Raw genomic sequence first — 16,677 nt, 5'->3', positions numbered from 1 at the left:
AAGAGTACTGGTACAACACCTATTTTCACTTAGCTTCACAAATAACTCCATTCAAGGTGCTGTACGGAAGGGACCCCCTCACTTAGTACACTTTGGGAGAGCAGTACTCCAGTCTCTTCCGTAGAGGAGTACTTAGAGGAAAGGGATCGAGTATTAGAGGAATTAAAGAAACATCTACTGATAGCTCAACAGATTATGAAAAAACAGGTCGATGGGCATAGGAAGGACATCCAGTTCGAAGCAGGAGATAAAGTGTTCATAAAACTCCGACCATACCGACAGAAGACAGTGGCCAACAGAAGAAATGAAAAGCTCGCCCCAAGATACTTTGGACCTTATGAAATATTAGAGAAAATCAGAGCAGTGACATATCGGCTAAAATTACCACTCACGGCAACTATTCATCCGATTTTTCATGTGTCACAGCTGAGAAGAGCTATTGGAGATTATACAGCCAGCTCAGAGTTACCAGCCACTCTTACAGAAGATTTAGAGGTGATTATGGAACCCTTAGAGTTGATGGGGGTTCGTTAGCAAGAAGAAGGGGCAAAAGAAGTACTGATCAAGCGGAAGAATCTTCCAGACTACGATGCCACGTGGGAGCCGTACGAAAGGGTGAAGCAACAGTTTCCTAGTTTTCACCTTGAGGACAAGGTGATTCTTCGGGAGGGCGGTATTGATACGGCGGTTCCTTTGGAACCGCCTTTTGAGACGGTTCCTTCTGAACCGCCTCAGCCGGCACTTGTATATCAAAGGAGGAAATCTCGCCTCTTTTCTTGCCCAAATTAAATTACCGCCTAGAGGTGGGGTCCACGGGATTTGAATTTATTTGAAATTTATTTTTAGGAAAGATTTAAGGAGGTGGAAAAGTCTTTAAATAGGAGAGGTAAGGGGAAGGGAGAAGCATGCAAGTATTGTTTTCTTCTTGGAGTTTCTTGGGTGCTTTGGGCTCTAGACTCTCTTGTCTAGAGATTTGGGAGAGACGATCCTCCTCTCGAATTGAGGATCACTTGTATCTTGCTTTCGTATTGTTTGTTCTTTGTTTCCCTTATTGCAATCTATTATTTTGGGCATATTTCGCCCAGATTTTGGCTTATTTCTCGCTGTTTTGTCTCCAATTAGTAATAGGTTTGCTTGCGAACTCAAGTATTCCCTTAGGGTTGCTTGCGAACTCAAGTATTTCCTATCATTTCTCTAGCCTCATAGCAAAGTTGACGAGAAGGATTAACATCAATATTCCTACTAAATAAAGCATCTGTTGTTTTTAATCCTCCTACCAAAATCATCCAGGAATATACAGAGTACCTTAGAGCATACTTTTTATGCCAAATATTACAACAACAACAACAACATCAAGCCTTTGTCCCACTACGTGGGGTCGGCTACATGAATCATTTTTCTCCATTGTGCCCTATTAAAAGTCAAATTCTAAGAATGCTGAATATAAAAAAAATATCCGAAATTTTGTTTACTATCTTTTACAAAGCTCAAAAAAGCCTGATAATCACCCGGAATGTTAAATTGAGAGAGCAGCAAAAACAATATTAGGCCAGTTATAAGGAAAATCCCATCTGCCTCTAGTAATCACATCTTTAACTTTAAATTAGAATGATATTTCAAAGCAAGAAAAAAGCCATAATAAATCTCATAAAGAGATTTTCCATTTATCCAAGAATCTCAAATCAGAGAAAGATTACTCTCAGCATGAATAAAATAAATAAATTAAAAAAAAAATACTCTCAGCATGAATATTGAAAGTCCCCAAATTTTTAAAAGTATTAAAAAAACTCCCTCAGCATTTTCCAAACCTTGGAATAAGGATAGGAAAAAGGCTTCCACATAGAAAGATATCTTTCATTCCACCAGCAAGACAGCAAGCTATCCTTATGATTAAAAAACTCCAAATGAGTACACAATTAATGGCACAAACATCAACACAATCATCATCAAAATGAGGTAATTGAGCTAATCACAGATCCAAAATTTATACAAAGCTCAAACTTGCATTCAAATTTTCTCACCATAAATTACATATAAACTAATCAATTACTTTGAATAACTACATGCTTCCAATAATTACATGGGCTTTCCTGCAGCCATGTCAAGAAGCCACCTGATTAAGAATTAGTACGGCATCTGCGGACTTTACAAACTAACAAAAATCATAATCATCATCAAATAAACTAAACGAGCAAATTCAGGAAAAAAAAAAGTGCAAGCATAAACTAGCATTTTAATTATCTATTCTCAACATAATTAAACAAATTATAGCAAAAATTTATACAAATCACTAGCCGAAAAAATGCCAAGGGATTGGCGGAATACATAGACCTGATTCAGAATTAGTCCCAGCGTCAGAAAAAGATCACATCGAGATGAAGTTGACTTATAGTATCTTCCATTTCTGCTCCAGCAAGCTGCACTGAGTGGGTAATTTGAAACTGTAGGAAGCACAGGGAAAACATAGTGGCTAAATTTTATGGCAGAGCACAGCCTGATGAACGAAGGAAAATAGAAAGTTGTTTGAGCATAAATCAAGTTCTATAATTATTTAGCTAACATATCAAGCATTTAAAAATGATAAATTATTTACACATCGAGTGCATTTAGTTGCTCATAGATAGAAAACATAGAATATATTTTCAGATTTGTTTCTTTTTCGCTCATTTAGTGAAACTGAAATAACCATTTTTGAGAAATTTATAGGGTAATTCATAAAATTAAAGACTAATATTGGTTTTAAACTGCACAAGCAAATGAGACGAAACAAACATCCACAAATGAAAAAATAACATTTAAAGAGAGGCAAATTATGGTAGCTTGTCACTTGCTGCTGCTTAGAGGAATGAAGGGAGGGTAGTTGTCACTTGCACATTTGTAGGTAGCCTTCAGATAGAAGATTGTTATAGGAGGTAAATAATCCAAGGTTAAACTAATTTGTAAATGATAAATGATTAATAACCAAACTGAAACATTTACATTGATCATAAATAAGATATGAGTAATAATTGAGGAGGAAAATATAAAGAGACCATGCTGTGTTGAAATCAAGGAGGATATGCAACAACCATGCATCATGAAGGGATTTTCAATGAGAAGTATATGCTTTCTACCAACTCTACACCAACCACTGCACATATAATCTTATCTACCACCCTGGTGAATTGTGAAACCGAAGTATCATTCATGAATGAAAAATAAATTTATATAAAGCGTTACAAAATATTAAATCAAAATTCCTTCAGCATAAAACAATATACCTGATATGAAGTCATCTATAAATCCTTTATCAATGACTCCATGAGCCATAGCACCCACCTGAAAATTGCCACAAATTGGATATAAATGAAAAGAATGCAAGCAAAAAAGGAAAGATTAAAAGGGCCATTATAGCATACCATAAAAACAAGGTTGACAATGTCACTAGCAGCAGCAACAAAGGCCTAGAAAAACAAAGAAAAATTAGCCGCAGTTAAGCATTCATTCCAACAATGATCAATAAATCAATGTTAAAAAGGTTTAAGAATCACCTATTTTTCTTGAGTTAACAGGTAAGTGATCTGTTACAGGATTCTTAATCAGAGGTGAAGCTTCGCACGTTTGCCTACGGCAGTAATTTTTTACTTTTCTAACAACTGCACTGAAAAAGAATAAGGGACCACATATAAGTAATAATACTATAAACATGCAACTCTTTTATGGGCAATAAATTTGAAAAAAAAAAATAATGCAATTCAGGCTACAAACAGACATGCTCAAACAATATGGAATATTCTAACAGTGAAAAACCCATAAGACCACAGCATTGCCTGAAGGTTCTTGGAACACGAACATGTGGTTTGACTTCGATGAGTGCATGCCGTGTTGAACGTACATATAGAGCTCGAAGCCTACCAGCTTTAGTTAAGAGGCTATCCAATATAGCAATAGGTGCCTGAAATCGCCATAGTTCAACTAGCAACGAAAGAGACAAAATTTACACGAGTTTTATGAATTTATCACAAACCTGATGAACAATGTCAGGACAATAATCAGAAGGATCTTTACTCTGCTTTTTTAGTAAATTAGCATACTCATCAGAGTTCAGAAGAACATGTTTTTGAAAAAAAGAAACATGAGGGATAGAGTCAATGTATACCTTTGTAAACATTTATGAATTAATTAAGTGTGAAAAAATTGAATTAAGTGCAATAATAAAAAAATAAAGGGCTTCACCTTTTCCACATAGATTCTAAACTTAAATAAGAAGTATAAATCATAAGTGCAAGATATTTTAGGAGGGGTCATCACAGAGATTTGATAAAAGAAACTGTTTGAAGTATGCTCATCCATGTCTGACTCCAATCATTTTGTTAATGCAAATGGAGACTAGATACACCGTAAGATTTTAATGAGAAAAACATTGATGTTGCAAGTTATATATAAAAAAAAAACAGAAGAGCACCCAAAAAGGAAATTTACTTGAGCCTGCAAAAAAGCACCAGTTCGTCTTATTCAACACAATCATAAGCCATTTTACATAAAACATGCATTCCTCACCTGCGACTAACTCTTATCAGAACTAGGGAAATGTAACTAACTTCAGTATTCAGGATTTGATATTTCACAAGAAGACCTCTTTTTTTAGCAGAGCGCCAATGAACTCGGGATCTGATATTTCACAAGAAAATCTTCTACTTTAGTAGAGCACCACATGTATGAAATTACATAATCAGGTATTGATGTGTTTTTTTTCTCCACAAGATGAAGTGCAAACCTCAAGGTGTAAACCTCAAATTAAACCATTAAATTAATTAAAATATAAATAATAATCAAACATTATAAATAATCAAAGGCTGTAAAAGTCATATAAGACTATAACTGATACTAAATAAACAATCTCTCTTTTCAACATAAACAATCAGTTTAAAATCAGAATTCATGAAACTCAAAAGTCTCTCTCTTTCATTATTTAGAGGGTCTTTATTAGAATCATCAGTGTAGTTAATTGCTTTCTCATCTAACTAATATTAAAAATAAGGAAACGGGGTTTCCAAAAACAAAAGAAGAGGTTTTTGAGAAGTAGCCGGGGTGGCATAGCAATGGAAGTAACACAGCATGATGGAGTGTGAACATGAGGGTTGTGCGGCGTGCATCGTGTGGCTGCGAGTTTAAGGTCGTACAATTCTTTCAACTCTAGTCTAGTTTAGGTATAGTAAGCAGGTTTAATTATAAACATATAATTTATAAATTAAAATTTTAAAATTACCTAAAGAATAATCTTTTAGGCTTATGCAACTTCAAAATTGCACTAAGGCATACCAGGCACACTTCACCCCACTTAAGTCATAAACAGCAAGTGGGAGGTGCATGAACTTTTATTACGTCCTCTGACCAGACGTAGCTCTACGTTCGGTCAGAGGATTGTTACTCGGTTTTTGCTCGGTATTTGGTCGGTATTGCTAGGTATTGTTTAGTAATAACGAGGAATACCGCTCTGTGAAGACCAATACCGAGCAATACCGAGTTTTTCTATAAAAAACTCAGTATTTTTTGGGATTACTCGGTATTGCTCGGTATTGCTCGGTATTACTCGGTATTTTGTCTTCACATAATGGTATTTCTTGTTATTGTTGGTATTGCTCGGTATTTCTCGTTTTGTGCCTGCGATCTTAGTGCCGGGCGAACGTAGCTCTACGTACGTTCACCGGACCAAATAAAAGTTCGAGGTGCACGCCTCATCGCCTACTTTTTTTTTATTATGTTGAGGCAAACCTTATGGCGACACACACACATATGTGTAGGACTATATTGTGATGCATAAAATCTTCTTAGAAAAATTGAAAAGAAAGGAGTAAATAATCATAATTAAATTAAATGAATTAAATTAAAATAATGTTTATTTAAGTTGCATTTATCTTGGTAATTTTAAAAAAATATATTATAGTTTAAATAGTTCAAAAAAAAAAACTTGCTTGTCATGTAATACAGTTAGATACGTACAATAAAAAATTATAAGAAAAAAAATATTTTAAAATAGAACATTATTTTAATAATCATATTATATTTCTAATTCATTATAGAATAATTGAATTAGTATAACATGATTTGGTTCATAATTATGATTAATTAATGTAATTCATAAATTAACATTTTTTTTAATTTAGGCCTAGTTATGTGATTTACTCATCGTAATGCAAATGGTTCGTCCAGTCATTCGATTCCGTGATTCAAGTACCACCGTCATTCGCATTTCACACGTGAGCTTGTGTCGTTAATGTTCTGCAGTCCGCACACAAGTACACTGTCATTCGCATTCCGCACAGAGCAAGCATCTTTCGCTTCCCACAGTCCACACGCAAACCCAACGATGAGTCATTCATGTTTCGCACGTGAACGCCTTCCACAGTGCGACGCAATCCCACAGTCGTTTGCCAATTCACACATGAGCCCTTGTCATTCGCCAATCCGCACACGAGCCCGCATTCCGCTTCTAGCTCAACCATTTGAAATTCCCACCAAGACATAGTGTTGGCCCAGCCATTCGAAATTCCCACCATCGTTCTATCTTTTATTTGCGTCCCACTTCGAGCCGCATTCCATCTTTAATGTTTAAATATTTTATTAAATAATTAATTAATGACAGGCCGGATTGTGAGCTCACGAGCCGAGTCTCATTGAGCTCGAGCTCGAGCTCGTCGCTCAATAAGCTCGGCTCATGAACTTTTTAACGAGTGGAGCTCGATCTAGAATGTCTCTAATGTAAAGAGAGCATTGAAACTAAATAGGGGATCTCACTTATCTCAAACAGTGAAATGTCTCTATTGTAAGAAGAATATCAAAGGAGAAAAAAAGGAAAGGAGGAGAAAGTTCCTTTTACAACAAAGATGGGCACTGAATTTGGATAGATGATGCTACCTATTAAAAATAATAGAAAGCCTCTAAAATTAGAATAAAAATGGGGAAGAGAGAGAAAGAAAACTCTAACTTCTACACAAAAGAAGGGCACTATTACTTGATAAGGGATAACACCTGTTCAATACAGTGGAAGGCCTCAACTGTAAGAAAGTTAGAAGAACAAAAGAGAAAGAGAAGATGAGCAATTTTCCTCTTGCCACAGGAGAGTAATTATAGGACAAAAAATGGGAAAATGGTTCAAAAATTGGGGGGAGGGGGGATCTGCCTCCAAAGTTGTTCAAAATATGTTTGAATTTTTTTTCGAAATTTTTTGGGTCCCATTCTAAAATTTTTATATTTCCTTAATATATATATATATATTAAAAATAAAAAAAATATAAGTGGGTGGCACTATAGCTGCCACACGCATGGTTAAAAAAAAGGTGTGCAGGGCCCAAAAAAAAAAACCTTAATAAAAGACGTGCAGCAGCGCCTCTTGCAGCTAAGAAGAAACCTGCACAATAAAACAGTAACACAAGACAAGCAAATAGCTAAAAGGATAGTATATTTTGTGTCCTCCTTCGTTCCCGAGAAAAGAGTTTATATCCTCATTCTAGCTGAGGAATTCCTATTACTATAACTACTTCTATGTAGTAAAAGGTGCCAGATGTACTAAACTAGAAGAAAATAGCAAACAGTTAGAAAAAGGAGATAGTGGGCACATGAGCCTGATGGGTTCCTGCCAGCTCAGCCAAATAACCCGCATCAGTTCCCTCCTGCTTCGAAAGAACTCATCTTCGATGAGTGTATTGCAGTGGCAGCTTCATCTGGAGGATGATACGGATAGATGTCGGCAACATTAAAGGTTGCCGAAATAGCGAGGTCCTTCGGAAGATCAATAACATATGCATTATCGTTGATCTTACGCAAAACTGGAAATGGGCCAAACTTCTTGGGATGTAGCTTTGGACAAGAGCATGTGGGGAACCGGTCTCTGCGATATCTGAGCATTACCAAGTCTCCGGGTTGGAAGCTAACAACCCTTTGATGTTTATCTTGTGCTGCCTTGTATTTCATATTAGTGTCTTGTAAGCGTTCACGAACATTCTTCAGGATCTCGGAGAACTGTTCGCCGGATTGAGCCGCAGCAGCACTTCGGCATTTCGGGAGGACGGCCACATCTACAATGTGATTAGGCATTTTCGTGTACACAATGCTAAAAGGACACATACCTGTAGCACGATTAGGCATAGAATTATAAGCAAATTCCGCTTGTCCTAGAACTTCTTCCCATTGCTTACGATGATCCTGAACCAAGCACCACAGCATGCTGGCAAGAGTGCGGTTAGTGACTTCGGTCTGGCCATCCGTCTGCAGGTGATAGGCCGAACTCATTTTAAGATCCATTTGAAACCTCTTCCATAGCTCTCGCCAAAAGTGACTGATGAACTTAACATCCCTGTCCGATGTTAAGCTCCGGGGAATGTCGTGTAAACGAACAATCTCTTTAAAAAATAATTTGGCGATATTCATGGCATCGAATGTCTTCTTGCAAGCGACGAAGTGGGCCATTTTGGAGAACCGATCGACTACCACCATTATCGAGTCTGAGCCCCTCTTGGTCCGTGGCAGCCCCAGGACGAAATCTAAACTAAGGTCCTCCCAAATTGTGTATGATACTGGTAGTGGTAGGTACAGTCCGGTGTTTTGTGCGGTCCCCTTGTATTGTTGACAAACTGCACACCTCTCCACGAATCGGGCCACATCTCGCCTCATATGCGACCAAAAAAACTTACATTGCAGTTGTTGGAGGGTGCGATCACGACCCACACAAGCCGCTAGGCCGCTACAATGGATATTTTTAATAAGTTGTTGCCGCCAGGATGACTCTGGCACACATAAGGCATTACCCTTGAAAAGAAACCCGTGCCGCACGGAGAAGTCGTCTTGAGGAGTTCTGAAACAGTAGGCCTCCCATATGTTGCCAAATTCGCTATCATTCGCGTACAGGGTCTTTATTTCCTGCATACCGGTTACTTCGGTTTGCAACTGGGTAAGGATAGCTGCTCTTCGGCTGAGGGCGTCAGCCACTCTGTTCATTTTTTCGGTTTTATACCTCACTACAAAGCTGAATTTTTGCAGAAAAATTACCCATCTCGCATGCATTTTGTTGATAGTTTTCTGGCTATTTAGATAATGCAAGGATTGGTGATCACTGCACAGCACAAAATCCTGGTGCAATAAGTAGTGTTCCCACTGTTTGAGAGCTCTGACTACCGCATAGAGCTCTTGCTCATATACAATCCATTTTTGGCGAGAGGGACTTAGCTTTTCGCTGAAGTATTCAATGGGTTTATCTTCCTGATAAAGAACAGCTCCTACTCCAATCCCGGATGCGTCAGTGTCAACTTGAAATGCCTTCTCAAAACTTGGAAGAGCCAAAACGGGAGCATTACAGAGAGCAGTTTTGACTTGATCGAAACTTTCCTATTGTTGGGTGGTCCAAGAAAATGAGCTGCCTTTTAACAGATCAGTCAGGGGTGCGGCAAGAACGCTAAATCCCTTGATGAATCGGCGATAGAAATTAGCAAGACCGTGAAAACTTCGGACATCTGTAATGGAACGCGGCACCGGCCAATCCTGAATTGCAGCGACCTTACGAGGATCGGCGTGAATTCCTTCGTGCGAGACGATGAACCCCAAGAAGCAGACGGACGGAGTGCCAAACTCGTATTTAGATAAGTTTAAATATAGTTTGTGAGCACACAAAGCCGCAAAGACCTGATTAAGATGGCTCATATGCTCCTCCATGGAGGGGCTAAAAATAAGTATATCATCGAAATAAGATACGCAGAATTTACCGGAGAATGGCTTAAGAACTTCGGTCATTAATCTCATGAAGGTGGATGGAGCGTTGCACAACCCAAATGGCATGATTCGCCATTCGTAAAGCCCTTCCCTCGTCTTGAACGCGATCTTCCATTCATCCCCACTTCTAATGCGTACTTGATGATAACCACTGCGTAAATCTAGTTTAGAGAAAACCACATATCCATGTAGCTTGTCTAGCAAATCTGAGATGCGGGGCACCGGAAAATGATACTTCGTCGTAATTTTATTAATGGCTCTACTATCAATACATAGCCTCCACTGTCCGTCTTTCTTTGGAACTATAAGAGTTGGTACGGCACAGGGACTCATACTGTGCTGGATGAGCTGTCTACGGAGGAGATCTTCCACAATTTCTTGAAAGATTTGATGTTCTTTTGGGCTCATCCGATGATGTGGAAGGTTTGGTAGTGACGAGCCGGGGATGAAATCAATCTGATGCTGGATGGTGCTGAGCGGTGGTAACTCGGTCGACAGATCGGACGGAGTAATATCCGCAAAATCTTGCAGAAGAATGCGGATTCCTTCCGGTAGTGGCATCTTCTCGGTAGTATCCTGGAATTCAGTAGTCACTAGAGCCAACATGGACGTTTCCGCTAAAGGCGTTAATAGGAGCTTCGGTCCTGAGACTAAATATGCCACCGCCTTCCCCTTGTCATTTTGGCCTATATTTTCAGTCATCTGTGGCAATAGTCTCAGCTTCTTGCCATTCCATTCAAGAGAATAAATGTTGCCCCGACAGTCGTAATTGGCGTTGGAGTCAAATTTCCACGGCCGGCCTAAAATGATATGGCAAACATCCATATCCAGGACGTCGCAGACCACATTGCAGACATAATGCTTACCTATGGAGAAGGTTACCGCACACGTCTCAAGTACCGTGATTTCCATTCCGCGCTTAACCCAGCTAATCTTGTAGGGATGTGATTTTTTTGTAGTCTTCAACTGTAAAGCCTGCACTACGGAACGAGAAATCACGTTCTCGGTGCACCCACTGTCCACCAATAAATCACATACTTTCCCTTGGATGGTGCATTTTGTTCGAAACAAAGTGTTTCGCTGTGATGGCACGGAATGCTGGGGAGCTAATAGAAGCTTCTCCAGGACGCACACAAGGGGTTCTCCCACGTCCCCACATACATCTTTGGTAACAATTTCATCATCAGCAGGTACTTCAGGTTCTCCGCTAAATTCACGGTTATCACCTTCACCAATTGAAGTTGCTGTCGGTTGGGGCATTCGTTGGATTTATGCCCGGGCTGAAAACATCTGAAACATTTTAGAGTTGATGGTCTGCCGTATGGGTTTTCTTTGGGTAGCACTTTGGCTCGGGCAGGAAACTTCGGCTCTACCGTTTGAGGGCTAGAAACGGAACCTGAGACCGTGGGTGGCTTGGCTGATGCTACGGCTGATCGGGAAATATCACCTGGAGACTCCTGTTGGAATGGTTTCCGGCTGGAATAACTTCTGGAATGGCGTTGTAATTGCGCTTCCGCCTTCAATGGGAAGTTCACTGCCTGCGATAACGACCAGATAGAATTCATTTCTAGCTTCTCATGAAGTTGTTCTCGTAAGCCTCTAATGAATCTAGCAACCAATTGATTCTCAGTTTCTTGCAAGTTGTTGCGAGCGTTGAGTCTATAAAACTCTTCGGTGTATTCATTCACTATCCGTGATCCTTGGACACAGCGCTAATACCGGAGATACAATATTTGTTCGTAGTCTGTCGGCAAAAAGTGGCCCCTAAGCAGTTGCTTCATTCGAATCCAGCTACGAACAGGCCCCCGTCCTTCTCGCCGGCGAGCCTGCAAAAGTTGCAACCACCAGGCGCTAGCGCCGCCTTTCAACGGCAAGCGACGTACTTAACCTGTTTCTCCGGATGAATCTCCAAATATTCAAAAAAGGTTTCCACGGCCCGTTCCCAATCCAAGTAGTCTTCAATATGCAAGTGCCCATCGAAATATGGGATGTCCAACTTCACCTTAAATTCCCCTTGTTCTCTTCGGGGATGCCGATATCGTCGCCTTGGGGGTTCTTGAAACTGTTGATGCCCCTCGCCTTCTGACTCAGTCTGATCCGGATTCACCCGGTAGTGGGGTTCACCTTCTGAATCTGAGAAATCGGTTGTAGGAACAGGTTGTCGCCGTCGGGTTTCGTTGACTGGTTGTCCCCCAATCGGTGGTACCGGAGTTGGTATACATCCCCTGCCGGCGGGGAGAAGCATTGCTCGAAATGCAGCCATTTCTGTCCTCATCTCCATAGAGAGGCGAAATAGATCTGCTCTCATTTCATCCAGTTGCTGTGTAAAGCTGGCTTGAGCCGCCCACACTGCATCCAACGTCCTCTCCTCTTCGGTAGCTCTCTTAGAACTGCCTTCAGCCATTCCCAGGTGGGCTCTGATACCAATATGCAGCAGCGCCTATTGCAGCTAAGAAGAAACCTGCACAATAAAACAGTAACACAAGACAAGCAAATAGCTAAAAGGATAGTATATTCTGTGTCCTCCTTCGTTCCTGAGAAAAGAGTTTATATCCTCATTCTAGCTGAGGAATTCCTATTACTATAACTACTTCTATGTAGTAAAAGGTGCCAGATGTACTAAACTAGCAGAAAATAGCAAACGGTTAGAAAATGGAGATAGTGGGCACATGAGCCTGATGGGTTCCTGCCAGCTCAGCCAAATAACCCGCATCAAGCCGGTTATAACATACTGCATTTGACAGAGCCGTGCGCCTAAGGGGCTCGTCTTTCCAGCTACGCTGCACGGGGCAATGTGGGTCGACTCCTACAACGACGTCCGTGCGCCAATGTACGTCTGAGTCCAATTTTTGGCTTAGACAGTCCAATTCGGACATTTTTTGGATCAATGAGACCGTTTTCTAACATTTTTTGACTCATTTTAAGCGCTTTCAGAGCTAAACAAAGCATTTGCAGTCAATTTTGAACAAATTCGACAATTTTGGGGCAAACTTTTTCGACAAGTTTTGTCCCGATCAATGAGCCGACCCCATAACAATCTGAAATTATAATTAAGGGTAATTTACTTAGTTTATGGCCTCGAGAAGAGGTCCACGTTGACATCCAGGGAATGATCAGGCCATGAAATTTTTCGAAAATTATAATCTGTGTTGAAATGATTCGAAGAGCTCTGATACATATTTTCGGAGTCTGTAAACTTCGACTTCGGAAAATAGGGGGGCAACTGATATATCATCAATTAATCATGATCGGGCATGAATCTCGAGGCAAAATCAAGTTAGAAACTTCTAAAATTAAATTTGAGACCATATGAACTCCAATTTCAGCAAACTTATAATCGAACTGAATGTCTTAAAAAGACGAACCCAACGGCACCAAATTTGATCCAATCCGAGCCCAAATGGGTCCAAATCGAAAACCTGAAGTGCCATTGGAAGGTTCAAACCATAAATTGGATGACCAAACAGCTTCCAAATGTGACATGCTTATAGTCGAATCGAGCGGCTCGACGAGACAAATCCAATGAGCTCAAGATCGTTGACTTCTAACATCATTAAGACACTCAAATACTCAATAAACAGTCCATGATCAAAGGAATTGATATCAGCCATCCATTCAAAACACTTTTAACATGCCCTTGATCTCCTCTCTATTTATTGGTCATGGCACTCTCAAAAAACTATAAATAAACCCATCATTTTTCATTTAAAAAGGGAAGGAAGGAGGGAGCAAAGGGGGCAAAAAGGAAAGAGGAGAGGAGAGAAAGAGATATCTGAGATCTCTCTTGCCACCAAGCTCCTCCTCGACCATCACCCTGCCACCGACTGTCGTCGGATTTCTGCCCAGTCCAGACTGACACCAGGCCACGACGTCCATCACCAGACAACATTCTTTTTGACCGTTGTTGCCCACTGACTACGGTCCTTCAGACCTTCGTCTTCAAACAATGGTTTTTCTGACCATTGTTGTCCGCCGACTATAATCCTTCTAACCTCTATTGTCAAACAACGATCTTTCTAACCACAGTCGCTAGCCGACTGCGATCCTTCTGACCTCTATCGCCATAAAACAGTCTTTCTGACCACTATCATCTGTCAATTGATGTCCTTTCGACCTCCGTAGTCAAACAATGATCGTTTTTACCACTATCATCCGCCGACAACGATCCTTCCGACCTGCGTCGCTAGACAATGGTCTTTCTGACAACTGTCACCCGGCAACTACGATCCTTCCGACCTCTGTCGTCAAACTAAGATCTTTATGATCTTCGTCGCCAGCCTAATATCCTTCCAACTTCCATCGCCAAAAACGGTCTTTCTGACCACTGTCGCCCGCCGACTATAATCCTTCCGACTTATGCATCCAAACAACCAACTTTCTGACCACTGTCGCACGCCGACTACAGTCCTTCTAACCATCGTCACCTGAATTCGGTCTTTCTGATCTCCATCGCTTGTTGATTATGGTCTTATCGACCAAATGAATATATCAATATTGATTCTTCGAATTTCCATCAGGTAATACATTCTATGTAATGTATATTTATTATATCAAGCCAAGGCCTTGCCCCTAAGGAAGGGCCTCATTTGTAATTAACTGCAAACACTAGTACATTCATTCAAACTAAGCAAGACCCTGTGATTTTTTTCCTGTTTTTCAGGGGTTTCATCGTAAAAACTGGTGTCCCTTATGAATGTTACACCCTCTCTTTTATCTGATTATATATTGGATCTTCATACAAAGCTAAGACATTAAACTTTATATTTCTCTACTGCCACGAATACTCCAGGACGCAACAAGGAAGAATGAAGTACAAATTGCCAAATGGCTGCACCATATGCAACAAAAGAAAATCACAACCCCAAATACTCTAAACATTTAAAATAGCATCCTTGCCATAGAACAAAATGCTTCGCTTCTTCCTTTACATTACAGCAGAAAAGACTCCGAGTTCATCTAGACAAGAATAAGGCAATTTATCAACAAATTTCAAGTGTTCAACAAAAGATCGCAACAAGAGCATCACAAGAATACCTCCTTTACCTATTCTATTTCCAGCTATAGAAAAAGGTGAAAAGCCACATTCTCATTGAGGTAAGGAGAAGAAGAGGAAGGTATCCTTCTTACCTTCACTGCTATTTTTCTTATTCGCACGCAGGAAGCCGAAGAAAAGAAGAGAATTGTAAGCCTGCTGTTTTCCATCGAGCTGCCAAGGAATGCAACCCTGCCTTCCTCTCTCCTTTAGCCAGCTGGGGACGAACAAACAGGGGAAAAACAACGCCGCCACCCCTTTCTTCCACTCTCACCTGCCCCACTCCTATGCAGGAAAACGAAAGAAGAGAAGGAGCCGCCGATTCCAGCGAAAATTATTAGGTCCGGGGACTTAGAGATAAGTCTAGACATCAATAAAATATTAACATGTGAAAAATGTACAATTATCCATCAAATTTTAAGTCAAGCGTATCAAAAGCGCAGTCAAAGTATAGTCAAAGCTCAGTCAAAAAGCACAATAAAAACGTAGTCCATGTGGCAAGTTTTAATTGGATGTCCAGACCTAATAATTTCCCCGATTCCATAGCGTCTTGGAGGAAGGGGGAGCTTAGTGTGATTAAATTTTGTTTAAATTTGCAAGAGTCAAGCCGATTTTAAGCTAATCAATGTTGATTTTAAGTTAAAGTAAATAGAGACGAGTTAAATTTGGCTAATCAAAGCTGCCAAATCTAAATTAGACTAGAATCGAGTCGAGTTGAATTGATTCAATATTTTTAGATTTAATCAGATTTTATTCACATTAATGTAAAATGTGTATATTTTTATCGATTGAATTTAGTTTAGTTTTGCTTGTTGACTTAATCTAACTCAGGTTTGATCAATTTTGATGTGAATGAGCTCAATTTAGATCAAGTAGACCTAGCCTTGTACCATAGGGAAATACCCTAAGTGGTTTATGTGTCTCCTATAGCTAGCCGGCGCTATGTTATAGGGTGTCCAACTAAAGAGAATCCTAGAGACAATTTTTGAAGGCCTAGCTTCTAGAAGAATCCTAGGAGAAGATACTCTCTAGTAATCAAAAGAAACTTAATCTCTAATTATGCAGTCTCTAACAAATTACATCAAGTTAAGATTTGATTAGATCGAGTGCTCAAAATATTATTATTGGCCAACTCTTTTGTGGATGAGCTAGTTTGAATGACTCATATTAGCATCAATGGTTAGAGCCGGTGGTGATTCGTAGTAGCAAACTACTGATTCAAAGAACTTATGATCAAGTAAATGGTTGATGTAAAACAACATTGTTGGTTATTCCCGACTTAATTACTTAACACTTTAAAGCATTTTTAAGATTAACTTAATGAAAATTTATGTTAACTAATTTATTTATGTGTCCTTTCATGGATAAATTATTCTGTGCGGAGTCCTGACGGGAAGAACCGTCTGGACATGTGAGTGAACATTTAATGTGTACACTGATTTGATACACATTATGTATAAACGTGTGCATAGTATTTACACTCACATGTCCAGATGGTTCTTCTCTTCCAGACTCCGCACAGAATAATTTCTCCTTTTGATGAGGGTATTTATCATCAATTTATGACATTTTCTTGCTCCATTAGTTAGATTGACCTGAATTTTCAACAATAATCATTAATTTGTTCATCCCTCCACATGATCAGTTATAAAAAATTGCCTACTACTTTAAGTACTTATTTATTTTATTTTCTAATTATGTTAATGAAAGAATGAGACTTTCTCTTTTGACTTTTTTTATATGTTAGTAGCAAACTATTTAATTTTTTTTTTAACATTTTTTTTATATGGTGCCCCTTTACAAATTCTTTTCATACTATAATCATTGATTTTATCTAAGCCTCTCTTTGTTGCAGTTATACCTATAATTGTGAATATGTTTTCTTTGCTAGCTGGGCCATT

At 39.5% G+C, this 16,677-nt stretch overlaps 1 protein-coding gene across 3 annotated transcripts; it reads right to left on the bottom strand.

Moving 5' to 3' along the window:
- Positions 1 to 1,857: 1,857 nt before the first annotated feature.
- Positions 1,858 to 15,152, bottom strand: LOC110105926 (ribosomal RNA small subunit methyltransferase nep-1). Of its 3 annotated transcripts, none has more exons than XM_028696605.1 (7): positions 14,872 to 15,152; positions 4,007 to 4,048; positions 3,810 to 3,934; positions 3,535 to 3,640; positions 3,399 to 3,443; positions 3,261 to 3,318; positions 1,858 to 2,441 (listed from the first exon to the last, which is right to left on the bottom strand). In XM_028696605.1, exons 1-7 carry the CDS (start codon positions 14,944 to 14,946, stop codon positions 2,266 to 2,268), a joined length of 627 nt encoding a protein of 208 aa, XP_028552438.1. In that variant the 5' UTR covers positions 14,947 to 15,152; the 3' UTR covers positions 1,858 to 2,265. The 3 variants fall into 3 exon arrangements, with proteins under 3 accessions (XP_028552438.1, XP_028552439.1, XP_028552440.1); XM_028696607.1 differs by having other exon boundaries at positions 2,301 to 2,494; positions 14,872 to 15,150; XM_028696606.1 differs by lacking the exon at positions 4,007 to 4,048 and having other exon boundaries at positions 14,872 to 15,144.
- Between the last annotated feature and the right edge of the window lie 1,525 nt (positions 15,153 to 16,677).

This window comes from Dendrobium catenatum, unplaced genomic scaffold, assembly GCF_001605985.2.
Source record: "Dendrobium catenatum unplaced genomic scaffold, ASM160598v2 fragScaff_scaffold_783, whole genome shotgun sequence".
Lineage (NCBI taxonomy): Eukaryota > Viridiplantae > Streptophyta > Magnoliopsida > Asparagales > Orchidaceae > Dendrobium > Dendrobium catenatum.
The sequence above is the reverse complement of the archived record's forward strand: the minus strand, read 5'-3'. Positions and strand labels throughout refer to the sequence as shown.